Raw genomic sequence first — 24,350 nt, forward strand, 5'->3', positions numbered from 1 at the left:
GGTCCACTGCTTATTTCTGAAGGTCACTCTTAAGACCTTCGGACAATTTGAACATTCAATTTCTTCTGCATCAGGATCTGAAATTTTCTAGCTTCTGTTCTCAGAGCTTTCCAACAAAACCTTATATCCTGCCTCCCTGCCTTTGCACAAGCCAGTCCTTCTAAAACGACTTTCTGCATTTCCAACTGTTAGAATCTAGCCATCCTTTTATTTGTGGGGGTCGATTTAAATGTCACCTTCTTCAGGACATTTCAGCCAGAATGAATTTCCTTTGTTCTATGGTCTACAGAAATATATTTGCCCCTTGCTCTTTAATTACAGAGAAAGAGTAGCACATAAAATGCCTGGGTGCTAAAGCATTTCAAAATGAGGTTTTATTTAAGGGTACTGATGTGTAGGGTCTCTGCAATTCTGTCATAGTGGCTATTCGTTGTTCATTACTTCCTCTGCAGAACCACCCCTCCCACACTCTTACTTCATGTAGTTCAGGCAAAGCTAACTGCTCCCTGAGTTCTGGGAGTGATGATATAGCCCAGTCCTGGCCACTGGGTCATCTCTTTAGCCTGGATGCTGTGATTGGTTCTGGATTGAGCATGTGATCCAGCCAGAGCCAATCAGAACCTCAGCTGGAGCAATTAGAAGTAGTGCTTTCTTTAAGCGGGACTTGAACTTAGGAGGATATATGTGAGGATCTTCCAGAACTCACCACGTGGAGGAGAGACCCTGCTTCTTGATGAATCCAATCCAAAGAAAAGCAGAGTCCTAAAAACTAGTGAAAGACAGTCCCAGGAACAGTTTTGAAGCTCCTGGATGTTTCACTCTACCACTGAACTTTTTAGTTATGCGAGTCAATAAATTCTTTTCTTGGTCAAGCCAGTTTGTGTTGGGTTTTCTTCCACTCGTAACTAAACAAGCTCTGATTCATTTGATCTACCTGTATTGGACCTGAGGAAGCATCCAGGCCAATCTCTTGGAGATGAGCTATACAAAGCTTACAAGAGTTTACAAAGCAAATATAAGGAGGAGACATCCTAGGACAAACATCTCCTGAATGAGAGTGAAAGTCACTGAGACAGAGTCAATCTTCCCATCTCTGTTTAACATTAGTCATTCCCATCACATGATATGGATCATTATAGTGTTGAGAGAAAGTGTGGGGACAGATTGTGAAATGTTGCAATAGATTCCATTTTTCTTTTTTTGTAGAGACAGAGTCTCACTTTATGGCCCTCGGTAGAGTGCCGTGGCCTCACACAGCTCACAGCAACCTTCAACTCCTGGGCTTAAGCGATTCTCTTGCCTCAGCCTCCCGAGTAGCTGGGACTACAGGCGCCCGCCACGACGCCCAGATATTTTTTGGTTGCAGTTTGGCCGGGGCCGGGTTTGAACCCGCCACCCTCGGCACATGGGGCCCGCGCCCTACCGACTGAGCCACAGGCGCCACCCAGATTCCATTTTTCATGTGGCTGTTGCTTCCTGTCCCTCAGGTCTGTTTAAATGCTACCTCCTCAGGGAAGATCGCCCTTTGGATTCCCTTGTCTCAAACAGCCCTCCTCCCACTATCCCTATGAGCCTCTTGTCCATATTCTCCAACAATTATCACAACCTTTTTAAAAATTGTTTTCTTTGCTCAGTTTTTGTCTGTATCACCAAGTAAACTCCCCAAAGACAGGGACCATATCCAAGTAGTTCACCATTGTGCCTCCCAGCACCTAACATAAGGCCTGCCACACAGTAGGAGTTCAATAAGTGCCTTTGGGTAAATGAATGAATGAATGAACAACTAACTGAGTGAGTGACCTCTAGAAGTCATAGGCGATATACACCTTTGAAATGCTGCCTTCATGTGATTGCCTGGCTTCAGGGAGATTTCCCATGTTTCTGCAAATCAGACTGGTCAGTGTCTTCCAGAAGTTGCCGTCTGTGATTACAAAGCTCATAGGTACTACTGGGTGGGGGGATATTTCAGTAATAAATGTACCATGCTTAGACTTAAACGTCTTTGACTGAATTGTCATGTGCACCCAAAGTAATAATAGCTAACATTTATCAAATGCTTACTGTATGCTGGCTCTATTTTGACCACTTTATACATACTATCTAATCCTCCCAACAGCCCTATAGTAAGTATTAATATTATCCCTATTTCACAGATGAGCAAACTGAGGCAAGAGAGGTTAAGTAATGAGGCCAAGGTCATGCAGCTAAAAAATAATGGTTCTAGGCTCAAGACCCAGGCAGGCTGACTCCACAGCCTATTCTCGTAACTAGTGAAGATGTTTGGCCATGGAGAAAAGATGGACATTCAAGTTAGCCTTTAACTTTTTTCTTATGAATTTTTTACATTCAGGTTTCACTAGGTGACTCATAGCAATTTGTGCTCCCCAACAATCAAGCATGCTCATTTTAAAATGAAAGTGCAAAAACACAATTCAAATAAAATCACTTTGAAGATGTGGTAGTAAATTGTCCTTGCCAATGAAACCCCAAAAAATGCAAGCTCAGCCTACAAGGTGATAAGTCAAAATATAGTTCTTTGAATGACTAGACCAGAGTATATGTAATGATTCCAAGACAATTAATACCAACACTTTCAGGCAATAATAACTGCTGAAAAACGAATTTCAATCTTTTCCGTTCATCCCTCTGGCTTCTATAATAGTTTTTTCCCTCACATTGGTTTTTAAGCTGAACTATCTGTTAATGTAGTTCCATCAGGTCTGACTATTAATCTAGAAACATGCATTTAAGGGTTTGATTGGGAGCTAAAGTTGAGGAACTGACTGCAAATGATATATGCAAATGTTAGGTTTTCATATCTTCTTCAAACATATTGATAAATCTCACTGCCATCCATGGGAATTAAAATTGGTGCAAAGGAAAGAGATACCCTAGTTTCTAAGTTAGATATATTTTTCTGTTTCTCCCAGGCTGCAAATAGAATGATTTTAACAGCAGAAGTGTGATATGGCACTTTTCAAACTAGTCAAAACCAGTTTTAGAGTCACAGAACCATAGGATTATAAAATATCAGAGTGGAAGGAACCTCAAATTGTTGGGTCTAACCTTCTCATCTTGCAAATAAGGAAACTGGCCTAGAGAGAGGGAGTGTTTTGTTGATGAAGATGATGATGACCATGATGAAGATGACAATAATGACAACAGTGAAAACAGCTGATTTTTATTGACTACTATGTACCAGACGTTGTTGAAAATGTTTTCTGTGTATTAACTTATCGAATCCTCCTGTCCAGGACCGCCATGTTGCCCAACCCTGGGGGCACCATTCACTCTGTACTCTGTTTGAATGGCACTATTGACAGTTACAGGACGTGGCCACCTTGCTTACAAAAAGCTCATGAGAGTAGAGGATGTGTGTTGGTTTTGCAGGATTGGCATTCATTTTTCCTGCATTTACTAGTAACACCACACTTTGTCTATGGAGAATTATCCTATACTAGTTTCTTTCTGATGCTGTAACAAATTAACACAAAAATTAGTGGCTTAAAACATACAAATTTATTCTCTTACGCTTCTGGAGATTATACATTCTAAAATAGAGCAGCAGGGTGTGTGCCCTCTGGGAGTTCATTTCTTTGCTTTTTTATCCTAAGTCTTCAAAACCTGCAGCAAAACACCTTCCAATTTTGTTTTGCATCCCTTTGCTTCCATTATCACAGCATCATCTAGGTCTGTGGCTCTCCTGTCTCCTCTCTTAGGGCACTGGTGATTACATTGGGCCCACTCTAGTAATCCAGAATAATCGCCCCATCTCAAGATCCTTAAATTAATCACATCTGCAAAGTCCCTTTTGCCATATAAGGTAACATATTCACAGGTTCCAGGGATTGAGGCATGGACCTCTTTGGGTGTCCTTAATCAGCCTACCACGTAACCTTGCCCATTCTGAGCTCACATGATCATGGTGAGATGGACTCCACCCCCTGGATTGTTCAGGAGTAGGCAACTGCGTGACTGGAGTTAATGCTGGGACTTTTTCAAAAATTTTTAATAATAAATAAGGACATTTTCATCAGGTAGCTAATTAGGTAGTATACAAGCCTAGTGCTGAAAATGACCACCGAAAGAGAGCTGCCTGGGAAAGAAGATAACAGGGAGGAGCAAAGACTTTCCTTTCCAGCAGTTGAGTAGATTAGACACCCTGAAATTCTCTCCCAATTGAAAAAATTAAAATTCTGGGGAGACCTTCCTTATCCCATTGAAGGATTAACTGATGTAGGAATTGTCCCACCATCAACAGCTAGAAAACTGAACAAAATATATGAAACAACTGCATCCAGATATCATACCATAATCCAAAAAGAAGGAAAACAAACAAGGTGAGCCCTAAAATTGCCCTCGTTTACTGCCCAAAGGCAGTGTCCAGGCCATGGATCAGGAAGCAAACCCAATGACCCACTTGAGTTGAGGACATAGAGATCTGAGTTCAGAGGCCAGGGCACCTCTGCCATTCATGGGGCAAAGTACTAGAGAGGAGGAAATGGTGCAGAGTTCCAGAAATCTGAAAAGATGTCCTCTTGAGTAGTGAGAGCTGATTTTCACATGCAAAGAGTGAAATTCCACATAGGCAAGAAAAGAGTCATCAGGAAAGAGTAGGCTAAGCAATCCCCAAAGCTCATTCAAGATGCAAACAGTTTACATTCCCACCAGCCAGAATAGAGAGGTCTTTTAATACATGGAGTATTAGGCAGAGTCCTCAAACGAGGATGGGGCCACAAGTTAAGCAATGCAGATAGCCTCTCAAAGCTAGAAAAAGCAAAGAAATAAATTCTCCCTAGAACACCCCTCCCCAAGGGAATACACCCTGCTGCTCCATTTTAGGATGTATGATCTCCAGAAGCATAAGAGGGCAAATTAACCACAGAATAAAATCCACCCTGGAATTGCTCTAATGACACTCAAAAGGAAGCATAAAAAGGATCAAACTAACTTGAAAGTAACTTAAATGTATCCTAGAACAAAGCCCAATACTCTTTGGAGGAATACAACTAAATCAAATGATCAATAACGTAAAATTCACAATGCCCATCACTTCCAAAAACTTCCTAGGTTTACATACAAATAAGCAAGACCATATGACTCATAACTAACAAAAAAATTAGTCAATAAAAACAGACTCAGAAATGACAGTGACAATGAAATTAGCAGCAAGGATATGAAAGTAGCTAATATAAATACTATATGTTCAAAGATAAAAAGAAAAAACACTAAGCAAAATTATGAGAGAAATGGAATGTTTTAAAAATGCAACAACATCTACCAACCTGACCTGGCGTCCATTCTGTCAGCTCACTTAGGAAAGCCACAGTGTCTATGGAGCTGAGGTCCAGCTGCTCCAGCTCACTCTCATTAAGAGCCAGGGCAATGTGTCCCAGAGAGACAATATGGTGTTCTTTCCAGTAAGAAGGCATGTCCCAAACCTTGGTGAAAGAGAAAATAGATTAGACTGGAGATTAGTGGTGATATTTACTGTGCTCTGAGTGTTCATGTCTCTCCCAAATTGATACATTGAAACCTAATCCCCAATGTGATAGGGGAGATGATTAGATTGTGGGGGTGGAGCCATCATGAATGGGATTAGTGCCCTTATAAAAGAGACCCCAGTGAGCTAGCTAGCCCCCTTTCACCATGTGAGGACAGTGAGAATCCTCCGTCTATGAGAATCAAATCTCCACCAGACACTGACCCTGTCAGCACCTTGGTCTTAGAACTCCCAGTGCTTAGAAATATAAGAAATTTCTGTTTATAAGTTTCCCAGTCTAAGATCTTTGGTTAAAGCAGCCTGAATGGACAGAGAAATCTTTTAAAACAGACATAGGGAGATCTACTGCACAGCATAGTGACTATCGTTAATAATAGTATATTATGTACTTTATAATTACTAAGGGAATCAGTTTGGCACCTGTAGCTCAGCAGCTAGGACTCCAGCCACGTACACCAGAGCTGGAGGGTTCAAACCCAGCTCAGGCCTGCCAAACAATGACAACTACAACCAAAAAATAGCCGGGCATTGTGGCAGGCACCTGTAGTCCCAGCTACTTGGGAGGCTGAGGCAACAGAATTGCTTAAACCCAAGAGTTGAAGGTTTCTGTGAGCTGTGACACCACAGCACTCTACCAAGGGTGACATAGTGAGACTCTGTCTCAAAAAAATGAAAACAAAAATTACTAAGGGAATAGATCTTAAATAGTCTCACAACAAAAAATGATAAGTATGTGATGGATATGTTATTTAGCTTGATATAACCATTCCACAATGTATGCGTATAGCAAAACATCATGTCCAACACCATAATAGAGACGACTTTTATTTGTCAACTAGACCTTAATAAAAAATAAACAAAAAGGGGGGAAAAAGTCTTAGAATGAATCTCCTTAATGTGAAAAGTCCTCTTACAAATCAAAAAAGAATTACATTTTTTAAAAAAAGAGAGAAAAGACATCAACAGGTAATTCACAAAAGAAGTAAATGAGGAAAATTTATTCTCAGTCATAATCAAAGAAATGTATCCACCTCAAACAGGTTGAAGAAAAAATGTCTAATTAAAACTTCAAAATAGGCTCGGCACCTGTAACCCAGTGGTTATGGCACCAACCACATACACCCAGGCTGGCAGGTTTGAACCCAGCCCGGGCCAGCTAAACAACAACAACTGCAACCAAAAAATAGCTGCTTGGTTAATAAATAAATAAACAGCTACTTGGGAGGCTGAAGGAAGAGAATCACTTATACCCAAGAGTTTGAGGTTGCTGTGAGCTGTGACACCATGGCACTCTGCCAAGGGTGACAAAGTAAGACTCTGTCTCAAAAAAATAAATAAATATGGAGGAGAGCAAGATGGTGGCCGAGTAACAGCTTCCTTGCATCTGGACACTGTGAGTCTGGGGAGATAGGACTCCAGGCATCTCTGGCTGGTGGGATCTGCCTATCATCACCCCTGTGAGGATACAGAGAGTCAGTGAGAGACTTCTGGACCTCAAGAGGAGGACTAAACCAGTGGAAAACCGGCAAGTGGTTGCGTGTGTTCAATAGGTCTAAACCCGCCCACAACTGTAAGTGCAGTAGCAGCGAGACTGCAAACCGGAAAGGCCTTACCTGTGAACTGTTTTGGTGTCTTTGGATTTGCCACTCAGTTGAGCTGCCTTGGGGAGAGCCTGAGTGGGAATGCGGAGAACTTTGGCCGTTGTCTAGGGCCCCAGTCTGAGCCGCTGAGCCAGACAGAGCTAATAGTGTTTGGCTATGGGCCACAGGGAGCCATTGTGAGAGATCTGCCCCGGCAAGCTCCGCCCTCAGGGTCGCAGAGCTAGAATCGGGTGGGAGCTGGTAACCCAGCACCGAGTAGCCTAAGGGTGGGGTCTGAGTCGCCTTGCAGCCCTAACCCTCAGGGGCAGAGTGAGACAGGTTTTGGCACACTGGGTAAGTGGATAGCCACTTCAGCAGTGATTCCAGCGACAAGCACTTTCCTAGGAAGTCTTCTGCTCAGCAAGTTTACAAGTTCAAAGTGCCTTTTAAGTGGGCTGAAGAGAGATTTAGGGTGTCTACCTGCTGAGGTTTGAGAAATCAGCAGCTTCCAGTTGTATCAGAACTGTGATTAACATCTCATACCCCAGCAGACCACGTGTTGCCCAGACAATATTCAACAACATATACATACTGCTTTGTTTTGGGTTGTGTTTCGTTTTTTGTTTTTTTGTGTTTTTTTGTTGTTGTTTTTTTGTTTATTTTGATGTTGCTGATGTTGTTTTGTTTTTTAATTTCAACCTTTTCCATACAGATCTTTTTTCTTTCTCAATTTTTCTAGTTTAATTATAATTTCCCATTGCTGCCTTTTTTAATAACTAGAACTTCATTTTTGCTACTGTTTCTACCGGTATTATTTGGTTTTTCACCCAATTTTATCCCATAAAGTTTTCTGTTTGCTTGTTTTGGTTTGATTTATAGCATTTTTGTCTTTCCTCTCTACTTGGTGGAGGTGGACTACTGTGTCTGATCAGGTTAACAAAGAGCTGCTGGCCTCAAGGGAACCACCGAACTGGGCACACCCAGAAGGTGTTTTTTTTTTTTTAAGGTTGTGTCAAAGTACCCTACTGTACACCTATATTGCTCTGTCTCCCTATTTCTGTGCCTTTCCTCTTTTTGTCAATATTCCTTTTACCCATCCCCTCTCCTTTCTCTATTTTTTTTTTCTTTTCACTCGGTCCTCCTTTCTTTCATCTCTTCAACCTTCTCACCCTTCTGGTCCTGTACCAAAAGGACTCATCGAACCCTTAGTCCACAGGCACGATAACTTAAAGAGCAAGAGGAAGTGAAAGGAAAATTAGGGCAAGGAAACAGATAAAAGAAATCACTCATGAGGAAGAATCAGCAGAAAACTCCAGGCAACATGAAGAACCAGTCCAGAACAACCCCACCAAGGGACCATGAGGTAGCTACTGCAGAGGATTCCACCTGTACAGAAATGTTAGGAATGACAGAAAGGGAATTTAGAATACACATGATGAAAACAATGAAAGATATGATGGAAACAATGAAGGACACTACTAATAAAGTGGAAAATAACCAAAAGGAAATCCAAAAACAGAATCAAATCAGAGATGAACGATATGAAGAATATAAAAAGGATATAGCAGAGCTGAAGGAACTGAAACAGTCAATTAGGGAACTTAAAGATGCAATGGAAAGTATCAGCAACAGGTTAGACCATGCAGAAGAAAGAATTTCAGAGGTAGAAAACAAAGTTTTTGAGATAACTCAGATAGTAAAAGAGGCAGAAAAGAAGAGAGAGAAAGCAGAACGTTCACTGTCAGAATTATGGGACTTTATGAAGCGTTCCAACATACGAGTTATAGGAATTCCAGAAGGGGAAGAAGAATGCCCCAGAGGAATGGAAGCCATACTAGAGAATATTACAAAAGAAAATTTCCCAAATATCACCAAAGATTCTGACACACTGCTTTCAGAGGGATATCGGACCCCAGGTCGCCTCAACTCTAACCGAGCTTCTCCAAGACACATTGTGATGAACCTGTCCAAAGTCAAAACAAAAGAAAAGATTCTGCAAGCTGCCAGGAGTAAGCGCCAGTTGACCTACAGGGGCAAATCCATCAGAGTGACCGCAGACTTCACTAATGAAACTTTCCAAGCAAGAAGACAATGGTCATCTACCTTTAATCTACTTAAACAGAACAATTTCCAGCCCAGAATTCTGTACCCTTCTAAGCTAAGCTTAAAAATTGATGGAGAAATCAAATCATTTATGGATATACAAACATTGAGGAAATTCGCCACAACAAGACCAGCTCTACAGGAAATACTTCAACCTGTTCTGCACACTGACCACCACAATGGATCAGCAGCAAAGTAAGAACTCAGAAATTAAAGGACAGAACCTAACCTCCACACTGATGCAAAAGATAAAACTAAGCAATGGACTCTCATAAAATAAGATGAATAGAATACTACCACACTTATCAATTATCTCAATAAATGTTAATGGCTTGAATTCCCCACTGAAGTGACATAGATTGGCTGACTGGATTAAAAAACACAAGCCATCCATTTGCTGTCTGCAAGAAACACACCTGGCTTCAAAAGACAAATTAAAGCTCCAAGTCAAGGGTTGGAAGACAATTTTTCAGGCAAATGGCATTCAGAAGAAAAGAGGAGTTGCAATCTTATTTTCAGATACATGTGGATTTAGAGCAACTAAAGTCAAAAAAGACAAATATGGTCACTTTATATTGGTCAAGGGAAAACTACAACAAGAAGACATTTCAATTCTAAATATTTATGCACCCAATTTAAATGCTCCCAGATTCTTGAAACAGACCTTACTCAGTCTAAGCAATATGATATCTGATAATACCAAAATAACAGGGGACCTTAACACTCCTCTTACAGAGCTGGACAGATCCTCTAAACGCAAATTAAACAAGGATATAAGATATTTAAATGAGACCCTAGAACAACTGTGCTTGATAGACGCATATAGAACACTCCATCCCAAAGATGAAGAATATACATTCTTCTCATCACCCCATGGAACATTCTCCAAAATTGATCATATCCTAGGACACAAAACAAATATCAACAGAATCAAAAGAATTGAAATTTTACCTTGTATCTTCTCAGACCATAAGGCACTAAAGGTGGAACTCAACTCTAACAAAAACGCTCCACTCCACACAAAGGCATGGAAATTAAACAATCTCCTGTTGAATGGGTGCAGTAAGAAATAAAACAGGAAATAATTAACTTCCTTGAGCATAACAACAATAAAGACACAAGCTACCAAAACCTGTGGGATACTGCAAAAGCAGTTTTGAGAGTAAAATTCATCACTTTAGATGCCTACATTCGAAAAACAGAAAGAGAGTGCATCAACAATCTCACAAGCCATCTTCTGGATTTGGAAAAAGAAGAACAATCTAAGCCTAAACTCAGTAGAAGAAAAGAAATCTCCAAAATCAAATTAGAGATCAATGAAATTGAAAACAAAAGAATCATTCAGAAAATTAATGAAACCAGAAGTTGGTTTTTGAAAAAATAAATAAAATAGATAAACCATTGGCCAGACTAACGAGAAATAGAAAAGTAAAATCTCTAGTAACCTCAATCAGAAATGATAAAGGGGAAATAACAACTGATCCCACACAGATACAAGAGATCATCTCTGAATACTACCAGAAACTCTATGCCCAGAAATTTGACAATGTGAAGGAAATGGATCAATATTTGGAATCACACCCTCTCCCTAGATTTGGCCAGGAAGAAATAGAGTCCTGAACAGACCAATTTCAAGCACTGAGATCAAAGAAACAATAAAAAAATCTTCCAACCAAAAAATGCCCTGGTCCAGATGGCTTCACTCCAGAATTCTATCAAACCTTCAAGGAAGAGCTTATTCCTGTACTGCAGAAATTATTCCAAAAAATTGAGGAAGAAGGAATCTTCCCCAACACATTCTATGAAGCAAACATCACCCTGATACCAAAACCAGGAAAAGACCCAACCAAAAAGTAGAATTTCAGTCCAATCTCACTCATGAATATAGATGCAAAAATTCTCAACAAAATCCTAGCCAACAGATTACAGCTTATCATCAAAAAAGTCATTCATCATGATCAAGTAGACTTCATCCCAGGGATGCAAGGCTGGTTTAACATACGCAAGCCCATAAACGTTATCCACCATATTAACAGAGGCAAAAATAAAGATCATATGATCCTCTCAATAGATGCAGAAAAAGCATTTGATAAAATCCAGCATCCTTTTCTAATTAGAACACTGAAGAGTATAGGCATAGGTGGCACATTTCTAAAACTGATTGAAGCTATCTATGACAAACCCACAGCCAATATTTTACTGAATGGAGTAAAACTGAAAGCTTTTCCTCTTAGAACTGGAACCAGACAAGGTTGTCCTCTGTCACCTTTACTATTCAACATAGTGCTGGAAGTTCTAGCCAATACAATTAGGCAAGACAAGGAAATAAAGGGAATCCAAATGGGAGCAGAGGAGGTTAAACTCTACCTCTTTACTGACGACACGATCTTATACTTAGAGAATCCCAAAGACTCAACCACAAGACTCCAAGAAGTCATCAAAAAAATACAGTAATGTCTCAGGATATAAAATCAATGTCCACAAGTCAGTAGCCTTTGTATACGCCAATAACAGTCAAGATGAGAAGCTAATTAAGGACACAACTCCCTTCACCATAGTTTCGAAGAAAATGAAATACCTAGGCATATACCTAACGAAGGAGGTGAAGGACCTCTATAAAGAAAATTATGAAATCCTCAGAAAGGAAATAGCAGAGGATTTTAACAAATGGAAGAACACACCATGCTCATGGATGGGAAGAATCAACATTGTTAAAATGTCTATACTTCCCAAAGCAATCTACCTATTCAATGCCATTCCTATCAAAATACCAACATCGTACTTTCCAGATTTGGAAAAAATGATTCTGCATTTTGTATGGAACCAGAAAAAAACCTGTATAGCTAAGGCAGTTCTTAGATAAAAATAAAGCTGGGGGCATCAGCATACCAGATTTTAGTCTGTACTACAAAGCCATAGTGGTCAAGACAGCATGGTACTGGCACAAAAATAGAGACATAGACACTTGGAATCGAATAGAAAACCAAGAAATGAAACTAACATCTTATAACCACCTAATCTTCGATAAACCAAACAAGAACATACCTTGGGGGAAAGACTCCCTAGTCAATAAATGGTGTTGGGAGAACTGGATATCCACATGTAAAAGACTGAAACTGGACCCATACCTTTCCCCACTCACAAAAATTGATTCAAGATGGATAAAGGACTTAAATTTAAGGCATGAAACAATAAAAATCCTCAAAGAAAGCATAGGAAAAACACTGGAAGATATTGGCCTGGGGAAAGACTTCATGAAGAAGACTGCCAGGGCAATTGCAACAACAACAAAAATAAACAAATGGGACTTCATTAAACTGAAAAGCTTCTGTACAGCTAAGGAGACAATAACCAAAGCAAACAGACAACCTACACAATGGGAAAGGACATTTGCATATTTTCAATCAGACAAAAGCTTGATAACTAGGATCTATAGAGAATTCAAATTAATACACATGAAAAAAGGTAACAATCCCATATATCAATGGGCAAGAGACATGAATAGAACCTTCTCTAAAGACGACAGACGAATGGCTAACAAACACATGAAAAAATGTTCATCATCTCTATATAGTAGAGAAATGCAAATCAAAACAACCCTGAGATATCATCTAACCCCAGTGAGAATAGCCCCCATTACAAAATCTCAAAACTGCAGATGCTGGCATGGATGTGCAGAGAAGGGAACACTTTTACACTGCTAGTGGGACTGCAAACTAGTATAACCTTTCTGGAAGGAAGTATGGAGAAACCTCAAAGCACTCAAGCTAGACCTCCCATTTGATCCTGCAATCCCATTATTGGGCATCTACCCAGAAGGAAAAAGAATCCTTTTATCATAAGGACACTTGTTTATTGCAGCTCAATTTACAATCGCCAAAATGTGGAAACAGCCTAAATGCCCACCAACCCAGGAATGGATTAACAAGCTGTGGTATATGTATACCATGGAATACTATTCAGCTATTAAAAAAAATGGAGACTTTACATCCTTCGTATTAACCACTGTGATAAAAATGTGTCAAATGGCTTATGAAGCGAGTGTATGATGCCCCATGATCATATCAATGTATACAGTTATGATTTAATAAAAAAAAATTAAAAAAAAAAGACATTATTCTTAGTAAAGCATCACAAGAATGGAGAAGCATGAATCCTATGTACTCAATTTTGATATGAGGACAATTAATGACAATTAAGGTTATGGGGGGAGGAAAAGCAGAAAGAGGGTTCGAGGGAGGGGGGTGGGGCTTTTTTGTGTGTCACACTTTATGGGGGCAAGACATGATTGCAAGAGGGACTTTGCCTAACAATTGCAATCAATGTAACCTGGCTTATTGCACCCTCAATGAATCCCCAACAATAAAAAATAAATAAATAAATATATAAAAATTCAAAATAAAAAATAAATGTACATTGAAAATAATAAAAGACCAAGTTGGTTCATTAGAGTAAAATGATCATCATTTATGATGCTAGAAAGATATGAGGCAAAGGAAAGCCTCATTTGCTGTGGTTAAGAATATAAATTGGGGGCGGCGCCTGTGGCTCAAGGGGTAGGGCGCCGGTCCCATATGCCGGAGGTGGCGGGTTCAAACCCAGCCCCGGCCAAAAAAAACAAAAAAAAACAAAAAAAAAAAAAGAATATAAATTGGTACATGTTTTTGAGGGGGCAATTTATCTAACAGTATCAAAAGATTTTTTTTTTTTTTTTTTTTTGTAGAGACAGAGTCTCACTGTACCGCCCTTGGTAGAGTGCCATGGCATCGCACGGCTCACAGCAACCTCTAACTCCTGGGCTTACACGATTCTCTTCCTTCAGCCTCCCGAGCAGCTGGGACTACAGGCGCCTGCCACAACGCCCGGCTATTTTTTTTTTTTTAAAGAGAATTGCTTGAGCCCAGGAGTTGGAGGTTTCTGTGAGCTGTGATGCCACAGCACTCTACCCAGGGTGACATCTTGAGGCTCTGTCTCAAAATAAAATAAAAGTCTAGATTTTAAGTGAGAGCGCTGGGCATGGTGGTTCACACCAGTAATACTAGCACTCTGGGAGGCCAAGGCAGGTGGATTGCTTGAGCTCAGGAGTTCAAGACTAGCCTGGGGCAAGCACCAAGACCACATCTGTAAAAATAGCCAGGCACTGTCGTAGGCGCCTGGAGTCCCAGCTACTCGGGAGGCTGAAGCAAGAGAATCACTCCAGCCCAAGAGTTTGCGGTTTCTGTGAGCTGTGATGCCATGGCACTCTACTGAGGGTGACAAAGTGAGACTCTGTCTCAAAAAAAATAGTGGAAGTTTTTTTTATAAGAAAAACTGAAAAAGAATATCTGCTATAACCTAACAAAGCATATGATGACTGTTTTTCTTTATAACTTTCTAACTTCTATAATAAAATTGAATTATTTATATAAAAAAAGCTATAAATATAATATTAAAAAATTTAATTTTTTAACCCCATGAAGGTAACTAGATACGCCACAACTATCTGAACAGTTAAAATAAGCCACTCAAAGGGACCTTTTTAATGATGGCAAAGCACTTCTCTTTACCCCTTTCTGCTATGTTTTCAGATGAATTTGCAACAAATCTAAGAAAAGCTACTGCAAGCAGCCTTTGGAGCTCTCCAAGTGAAGGAAGAAAAGCTCAAACCATCTTGGTCAGAGCCATCAGAACATCCACAGAACCTGATTTACTGAGCTCTCACTAGATGCCAAGACACACCTCGTTCTGTTCTCTGCCACAGCTCTGAGAGAGAGGGACTAGTAATCTCCTTGTTTCTCAGAGGAGAAATCACTACAACACTGAGCTGATGCAGTAAAATTTCAACAGGATAAAGTATGTAGGCTCGGCACCTGTAGCCCAGCGGCTAGGGCGCCAGCCACATACACTGGAGCTGGCAGGTTCGAATCTAGCCCAGGCCTGCCAAACAACAATGACAACTACAACCAAAAAATAGCCGGGCGTTGTGGCGGGCGCCTGTGGTTCCAGCTACTCGGGAGGCTGAGGCAAGAGAATTGCTTAAGTCCAAGAGTTTGAGATGCCATGGCACTCTACCCAGGGCGACAGCTTAAGACTCTGTCTCAAAAAAAAAGATAAAGTGAGGAATTGCTGCTCTGCTTTTTGGTGGTGGGGGAGGGCTTTCCTCTCTCTATGTAATGCTTCCTCCCTGAGGTGGGCCATACCTGTATTGCCTTCTCCTTCAGGGCCATCCGCTGGTGCTGGCTGAAACCCTGGACAGCCCCCAGCAGCTCCACGTTCCTGATGAAAGTGTCTTCCTCCATGCAGAGCAGGTCCTCGGGGGCCCACCAGACGTTGGCTTCAGACAACTTAAAGATGTCATCTGAAGAAGGAGCCGGGACTCCATGGCAACCTAAAGAAAGGGGAGGTGCAGGGAAGGAACAGAAGAAAGAATTTCAGGAAATGTTCATCTGTTTCTTTATTGAAATGAATGATGGTCTTTGCCAGTCAGATTTGTTCACAAGAGGCAGTGTAGCACAGAAGTTAAAAGCAGACACCAGGGACCAGGGTAAATCCAACTTCTGCCATTCCTTGCTAATTACCTGGTAACAAAATCATGGAAATACCAGCTTTTTGCACATACGCATACACAATGTAGGAGCCTTGCAATATTACAAATGGACTACAAATGCCTTGAGGCCAGTATGACCTGGTGGTAAACAGCCCTGGCTTGAGATTCAAATTCAGAACTACAGAGAGTGCCAAAAAGACGTATACACATTTTAAGAAGGAAAAAATGTATTAAAATTGTAATACTCCAGTCATGTTTGACTTCTGCAGTTACAAGAGATACAAGATAACACATGCTGATGGTATATACCGAGTATCATATTTTTAATACAGTTTTTCCTTTCTTAAAATATGTATATATTTTTGGCATCCTATGTATTTAGCCCCTCTGTACTCAGTTTCTTTGCCTATAAAATGAGGATAAAATCACCCCCTAGGATGGTTGTGAAGGCTAAATGTGTTATATATAAAGCACTTAGAACGGTGCCAGGCATACGGTAAGTACTCAATACATATTAGTCATTGTCACTGTTTCTGTTACCTGCTTACCCCCCATGCATTTGAATTTGTGATCCAGTATGGGGGTTCAAAATTATGAAGAAGGAGCCCTCCCATCAAAATAAGATCACAGCTGTAATCTTAGCACTTTGGAAGGCCCAGGTAATAGAATTGCTTGAGGTCAGGAGTTCAAGACCAGTCTGAGCAAGTATAAGATCCCCATCATCCCCCTAAAATAAAATAGAAAAATTAGCAGGTATGGTGGTGCACACCTATAGTCCCAGCTACTTGGGAGGTTGAAGCAGGAGGGTTGTTTGATCCCTGGATTTGAGCTTGCAATGAGCTATGATCATGCCACTGTTCTCTAGCCCAGGCAACAGAGTGAAAATTTGCCTGAAAAAAGTAAACTAATGTAAAAATAATTTCCTGTCCATAAAAATCACAGCAGAATAGTGGGGGTTGTGGCCTTCCCACTACAGGAGAGAAATAAACCTGTTGCATTTTTCTTGGCAATAGGAGAAACCCATCCATTTTGGCCTATGAGTAAATTGAACCTTATCTGGTCAAACCAGTTATCCACCAACATGACATTTGGTGGCCCCCAATGTGCCCAATATGGGAGAAAACCCAAAGGTTCATTAAGAGCAATCCTGGAGGGTGGCGCCTGTGGCTCAGTGAGTAGGGCGCCAGCCCCATATGCCAAGGGTGGTGGGTTCAAACCCAGACCCGGCCAAACTGCAACAACAAAAAAATAGCCAGGCGTTGTGGCGGGCACCTGCAGTCCCAGCTGCTGGGGAGGCTGAGGCAAGAGAATCACATAAGCCCAAGAGCTGGAGGTTGCTGTGAGCCGTGTGACGCCACGGCACTCTACCGAGGGCAGTAAAGTGAGACTCTGTCTCTACAAAAAAAAAAGCAATCCTGGAATTCTTGTCTTAGCAGATGACCATCATTAACACTGACACACTTCCTGGCACCACCCAGGACCAGCTCATTTCCCAAGCCCTGTGGCCAATCCCTTCTCACTGCGTCATCTTCGATGGAAATTCACTAAACACCAATCAGTAGAGAAAACTGGACCAGATCAAGGGTACTAACTAGTTCTCAAACATCTTAACCACAACCCACTTGGAGGGAACTAAAACTTCATCCCTACTAGACCCACCCTCCTCATCCCACTTTACAATGAAAACAGGCTCAGTGAGGAACAAAACGTTCAAATAGTTCAGCAGTGACTTAGTCTTATCACTGCTGAATGTTCAGGGCTTAGCCTGGAACCTGGCACATAGTAAATGTTCAGCAAGTATCTGTAGAATGAATAAATATACACACAAAGTTAACCAAAGTAAAACCAAGTAGTACTTCTGCTAACTCCTTAATCATTAAAAGCACACTGACAATGAATACCCAAAACCAGCCAAAGAAAACTCTGGCTCTGCACTGGGAACACAGCTCCTGATCATGGCAAGTCTTCCATTGCATACAACACGCACACAGCAGAAGGGTCACAATGTGACAACTGGACCACTAGACCTACAGGGCTGTGGGAGCGAGTAGTGAATCCCACAAGCTTTGGGTACAAATCCATTCACTAGTTCTGTGACTTTGGCCAAGTCCTTTAATCTCTCTAATCCAGTTTCTTCATTTAAGAAAAATGGGAAAAATCATAGTGCCCACCTCAGAGGACAGAGGTGAGGATGGGACACTGTGTGGAGATGGTCACCCAAGGTAGACACAACTCTGATCATGATGCTTCTTTGCTCAATGCTTCACGATGTCTCTGCCCAGAGCAAAACCCAAAATCCTCAAGGTTTCCTTTCTCAGGCCCCACATGACTGGCCTTGTCTGTCTCCAGCCTCACCAGCCTCTTCTTACTTCTCTCTCAGCTCGGAAGACTCTAATTCCAAGTATTCACCTAGCCCACTCCACACTCCCTGGGGTCTTCATTCAAACGTCACTTTCTCCATGACACCCTTCTTTTTTTTTTTTTTTTATTGTTGGGGATTCATTGAGGGTACAATAACCTAGGTTACACTGATTGCATTTGTTAGGTAAAGTCCCTCTTGCCATCGTGTCTTGCCCCCAAAAGGTGTGGCACACACTAAGACCCCACCCCATCCCTCCCTCCCTCTCTCTGCTCTTCCTTTCCCCACCCCTCTCCCTCCTTCTTTCTCTCTCTGCTCTCCCCTTCCCCCACCCCCACTGTGACATTAATTGTCATTAATTGTCTTCATATCAAAATTGAGTACATAGGATTCATCCTTCTTCATTCTTGTGATGCTTTACTAAGAATAACGTCTTCTACTTCCATCCAGGTTAATACGAAGGATGTAAAGTCTCCATTTTTTTAAATAGCTGAATAGTATTCCATGGTATACATATACCACAGCTTGTTAATCCATTCCTGGATTGGTGGGCATTTAGGCTGTTTCCACATTTTGGCGATTGTAAATTGAGCTGCAATAAACAGTCTAGTACAAGTGTCCTTATGATAAAATGATTTTTTTTCCTTCTGGGTAGATGCCCAGTAATGGGATTGCAGGATCAAATGGGAGGTCTAGCTTGAGTGCTTTGAGGTTTCTCCATATTTCCTTCCAGACAGGTTGTACTAGTTTGCAGTTCAACCAGCAGTGTAAAAGTGTTCCCTTCTCTCCACATCCACGCCAGCATCTGCAGTTTTGAGATTTTGTGATGTGGGCCATTCTCGCTGGGGTTAGATGGTATCTCAGGGTGGTTTTGATTTGCGTTTCTCTAATAGATAGGGATGATGAACATTTTTTCGTATGTTTGTTAGCCATTCATCTGTCATCTTTAGAGAAGGCTCTATTCATGTCTCTTGCCCATTGATATATGGGATTGTTGCCTTTTTTCATGTGTATTAATTTGAGTTCTCTATAGATCCTAGTTATCAAGCTTTTGTCTGATTCAAAATATGAAAATATAGAGAGGCGTTGTGGTGGGCCCCTGTAGTCCCAGCTGCTCGGGAGGCTGAGGCAAGAGAATCGCATAAGCCCAAGAGATAGAGGTTGCTGTGAGCTGTGTGACGTCATGGCACTCTACTTGAGGGTGGTACAGTGAGACTCTGTCTCTACAAAAAATATATATATATATGAAAATATCCTTTCCCATTGTGTAGGTTGTCTCTTTGCTTTGGTTGTTGTCTCCTTAGCTGTACAGAAGCTTTTCCAGTTTAATGAAGTCCCATTTGTTTATTTTTGTTGTTGCGATTGCCATGGCAGTCTTCTTCATAAAGTCTTTCCCCAGGCCAATATCTTTCAGTGTTTTTCCTATGTTTTCTTTGAGGACTTTTATTGTTTCATGCCTTAAATTTAAGTCCTTTATCCATCTTGAATCAATTTTTGTGAGTGGAGAAAGGTGTGGGTCCAGTTTCAGTCTTTTACATGTGGATATCCAGTTCTCCCAACACCATTTATTGACTAGGGAGTCTTTCCCCCAAGGTATGTTCTTATTTGGTTTATCGAAGATTAGGTGGTTGTAAGATGTTAGTTTCATTTCCTGGTTTTCTATTCGATTCCAAGTGTCTATGCTCTATTTTTGTGCCAGAAGTATAGCCTAAAATCTGGTATGGTGATGCCCCCAGCTTTATTTTTATTACTAAGAACTGCCTTAGCTATACGGGCTTTTTTCAGGTTCCATACAAAACGCAGAATCATTTTTTCCAAATCTGGAAAGTACGATGTTGGTATTTTAATAGAAATGGCATTGAATAGGTAGATTGCTTTGGGAAGTATAGACATGTTAACAATGTTGATTCTTCCCATCCATGAGCATGGTATGTTCTTCCATTTGTTAATATCCTCTGCTATTTCCTTTCTGAGGATTTCATAATTTTCTTTATAGAGGTCCTTCACCTCCTTCGTTAGGTATATTCCTAGGTATTTCATTTTCTTTGAAACTATGGTGAAGGGAATTGTGTCCTTAATTAGCTTCTCATCTTGACTATTATTGACATATACAAAGGCTACTGACTTGTGGATATTGATTTTATACCCTGAAACATTACTGTATTGATGACTTCTAGGAGTCTTGTGGTTGAGTCTTTGGGATTCTCTAAGCATAAGATCGTGTCGTCAGCAAAGACGGAGAGTTTGACCTCCTCTGCTCCCATTTGGATTCCCTTTATTTCCTTGTCTTGCCTAATTGTATTGGCTAGAACTTCCAGCACTATGTTGAATAGTAAAGGTGACAGAGGATAACCTTGTCTTGTTCCAGTTCTAAGGGGAAAAGCTTTCGGTTTTATTCCATTTAGTAAAATATTAGCTGTGGGTTTGTCATAGATAGCTTCAATCAGTTTTAGAAATGTGCCACCTATGCCTGTACTCTTCAGTGTTCTAATTAGAAAAGGATGCTGGATTTTATCGAATGCTTTTTCTGCATCTCTTGAGAGGATCATATGATCTTTATTTTTGCCTCTGTTAATATGGTGAATAACGTTTATGGACTTGCGTATATTAAACCAGCCTTGCATCCCTAGAATGAAGCCTACTTGATCATGATGAATGACTTTTTTGATGATAAGCTGTAATCTGTTGGCTAGGATTTTGTTGAGAATTTTTGTATCTATATTCATGAGTGAGATTGGTCTGAAATTCTCCTTTTTGGTTGGATCTTTTCCTAGTTTTGGTATCAGGGTGATGTTTGCTTCATAGAATGTGTTGGGGAAGATTCCTTCCTCCTCAATTTTTTGAAATAATTTCTGCAATACAGAAATAAGCTCTTCCTTGAAAGTTTGATAGAATTCTGGTATGAAGCCATCTGGACCAGGGCATTTTTTGGTTGGAAGGTTTTTTATTGTTTCCTTAATCTCAGTGCTTGAAATTGGTCTGTTCAGAAGCTCTATTTCTTCCTGGCTAAGTCTAGGAAGAGGGTGTGAATCCAAATATTGATCCATTTCCTTCACATTGTCAAATTTCTGGGCATACAGTTTCTGGTAGTATTCAGAGATGATCTCTTATATCTCTGTAGGATCAGTTGTTATTTCCCCTTTATCATTTCTGATTGATGTTACTAGAGATTTTACTAGTCTATTTCTCGTTAGTCTGACCAATGGTTTACCTAATTTATTTTTTCAAAAAACCAACTCCTTGTTTCATTAATTTTCTGAATGATTCTTTTGTTTTCAATTTCATTGATCTCTGATTTGATTTTGGATATTTCTTTTCTTCTACTGGGTTTAGGCTTAGATTGTTCTTCTTTTACCAGTTCCATAAGGTGGCTTGTGAGTTTGTTGATGCACTGTCTTTCTGTTTTTCGAATGTAGGCATCTAAAGCAATAAATTTTACTCTCAAAACTGCTTTTGCAGTATCCCACAGGTTTTGGTAGCTTGTGTCTTTATTGTTGTTATGCTCAAGGAAGTTAATGACTTCCTGTTTTATTTCTTCCTGCACCCATCTGTTATTCAACAGAAGGTTGTTTAATTTCCATGCCTTTGTGTGGGGTCGAACGTTTTTGTTAGAGTTGAGTTCCACCCTTAGTGACTTATGGTCTGAGAAGATACAAGGTAAAATTTCAATTCTTTTGATTCTGTTGATATTTGTTTTGTGTCCCAGGATATGATCAGTTTTGGAGAATGTTCCATGGGGTGATGAGAAGAATGTATATTCTTTATCTTTGAGATGGAGTATTTTATATGCATCTATCAAGCACAGTTGTTCTAGGGTCTCATTTAAATCTCTTATATCCTTGTTTAATTTCTGTTTAGAGGATCTGTCCAGCTCTGTAAGAGGAGTGTTAAAGTCCCCTGTTATTATGGTATTATCGGATATCATATTGCTCAGACTGAGTAAGGTCTGTTTCAAGAATCTGGGAGCATTTATGTTGGGTGCATAAATATTTAGAATTGAAACGTCTTCTTGTTGTATTTTTCCCTTGACCAATATAAAGTGACCATCTTTGTCTTTTTTGACTTTAGTTGCTTTAAATCCACATGTATCTGAAAATAACATTGCAACTCTTCTTTTCTTCTGAATTCCATTTGCCTGAAAAATTGTCTTCCAATCCTTGACTCGGAGTTTTAATTTGTCTTTTGAAGCCAGGTGTGTTTCTTGCAGGCTTGTGGGTTTGTGTTTTTTGTTGTTGTGGTTTTTTTTTTTTTTTTTTTAGTCAGCCAAACTATGTCTCTTCAATGGGGAATTCAAGCCATTAACATTTATTGAGATAATTGATAAGTGTGGTAGTATTCTATTCATCTTATTTTGTGAGAGTCCATTGCTTAGTTTTATCTTTTGCATCAGTGTGGAAGTTAGGTTCTGCCCTTTAATTGCTGAGTTCTTACTTTGCTGCTGATCCATTGTGATGGTCAGTGTGTAGAACAGGTTGAAGTATTTCCTGTAGAGCTGGTCTTGTTGTGGCGAGTTTCCTCAATGTTTGTATGTCCGTAAATGATTTGATTTCTCCATCAATTTTAAAGCTTAGCTTAGCAGAGTATAGAATTCTGGGCTGGAAATTGTTCTGATTAAGTAGATTAAAGGTAGATAACCACTGTCTTCTTGCTTGGAAAGTTTCATTAGAGAAGGCTGCAGTCACTCTGATGGATTTGCCCCTGTAGGTCAACTGGTATTTATTCCTGGCAGCTTGCAGAATCTTTTCTTTGGTCTTGACTTTGGACCCGTTCATCACAATGTGTCTTGGAGAATCTCGGTTAGAATTGAGGCGACCTGGCGTCCAATATCCCTCTGAAAGCAGTGTGTCAGAATCTTTGGTGATATTTGGGAAATTTTCCTTTATAATATTCTCTAGTATGGCTTCCATTCCTCTGGGGCATTCTTCTTCCCCTTCTGGGATTCCTTTAACTCATATGTTGGAACTCTTCATAAAATCCCATAATTCTGACAGTAACATTCTGCTTTCTCTCTCTTCTTTTCTGCCTCTTTAACTATCTGAGTTATCTCAAGAACTTTGTCCTCTACCTCTGAAATTCTTTCTTCTGCATGGTCTAACCTGTTGCTGATACTTTCCATTGCATCTTTAAGTTCCCTAATTGAGTGCTTCAGTTCCTTCAGCTCCCCTATATCCTTTCTATATTCTTCATATCATTCATCTCTTATTTGATTCTGTTTTTGGATTTCCTTTTGGTTATTTTTCACTTTATTAGCAGTTTCTTTCATTGTTTTCATCATGTGTGTATTCTAAATTCCCTTTCTGTCATTCCTAACATTTCTTTATAGGTGGAATCCTCTGCAGTAGCTACCTCATGGTCCCTTGGAGGGGTTGCTCTGGACTGGTTCTTCATATTGCCTGGAGTTTTCTGCTGATTCTTCCTCATGAGTGATTTCTTTTATCTGTATCCTTGCCATAATTTTCTTTTCACTTCCTCTTGTTCTTTAAGTTCCCATGCCTATGGACTAAGGTTTCGATGAGTCCTTTTGGTACAGGACCAGAAGGATGAGAAGGTTGAAGAGCAAAAAGGGATAAAAGAAAGAAAAAGAAAGAAAGAAAGAAAAAGGAAAGAAAAGAGAGAAAGGAGAGGGGGTGGGTAAAAGGGAATATTGACAAAAAGAAGAAAGGCACAGAAAGAGGGAGACAAAGCAATATAGGTGTACAGTAGGGTACTTTGACACAACCTTAAAAAAAAAACAACCTCTGCGGGTGCCCAGTTGGGTGCTTCCCTTGAGGTCAGCAGCTCTTTGCTAACCTGATCGGACCCAGTACCCAACCTCCACCAAGTAGAGAGGAAAGACAAAAATGCTATAAATCAAACCAAAACAAGCAAACAGAAAACTTTACGGGATAAAATAGGGTTAAAAACCAAAAAATAGGGGTAGAAACACTAGCAAAAATGAAATTCTAATTATTGAAAAAGGCAGCAATGGGAAATTGTATTTAAACTAGAAAAATGGAGAAATAAAGGAAAGAAAAAAAAAGAAAAGAAAAAATCTGTACAGAAAAGGTTGAAATTAAAAAACAAAACAAAACAACGACAAAATAAAAAACAATCAAACTAACAGCAACAAAACAACCAAAAACAAAGCAGTATATATATCTTGTTGAATATTGTCTGGGCAACAGGTGGTCTTCTGGGGTGTGAGATGTTAATCACAATGCTGATACGACTAGAGGCCTCTGTTGATTTCTCAAACCCCACAGGGTGGAGACCCTAAATCTCTCTTCAGCCCTCTTAAAA

General features: G+C 40.2%; 1 protein-coding gene across 1 annotated transcript in view; it reads right to left on the reverse strand.

Annotated features, from left to right (window-relative positions):
* The window catches only part of OTOA (otoancorin), a 78,942-nt gene that overhangs the window by 8,424 nt on the left and 46,168 nt on the right, over positions 1-24,350 (reverse strand). The window contains exons 22-23 of the mRNA XM_053555835.1: positions 15,366-15,553; positions 5,286-5,441 (exon numbers count right to left, since the gene is read on the reverse strand). Of these exons, the coding sequence (XP_053411810.1) occupies positions 5,286-5,441; positions 15,366-15,553 (344 nt within the window). The remainder of the gene's footprint in view (positions 1-5,285; positions 5,442-15,365; positions 15,554-24,350) is intronic.

Source organism: Nycticebus coucang, chromosome 12, assembly GCF_027406575.1.
Source record: "Nycticebus coucang isolate mNycCou1 chromosome 12, mNycCou1.pri, whole genome shotgun sequence".
Lineage (NCBI taxonomy): Eukaryota > Metazoa > Chordata > Mammalia > Primates > Lorisidae > Nycticebus > Nycticebus coucang.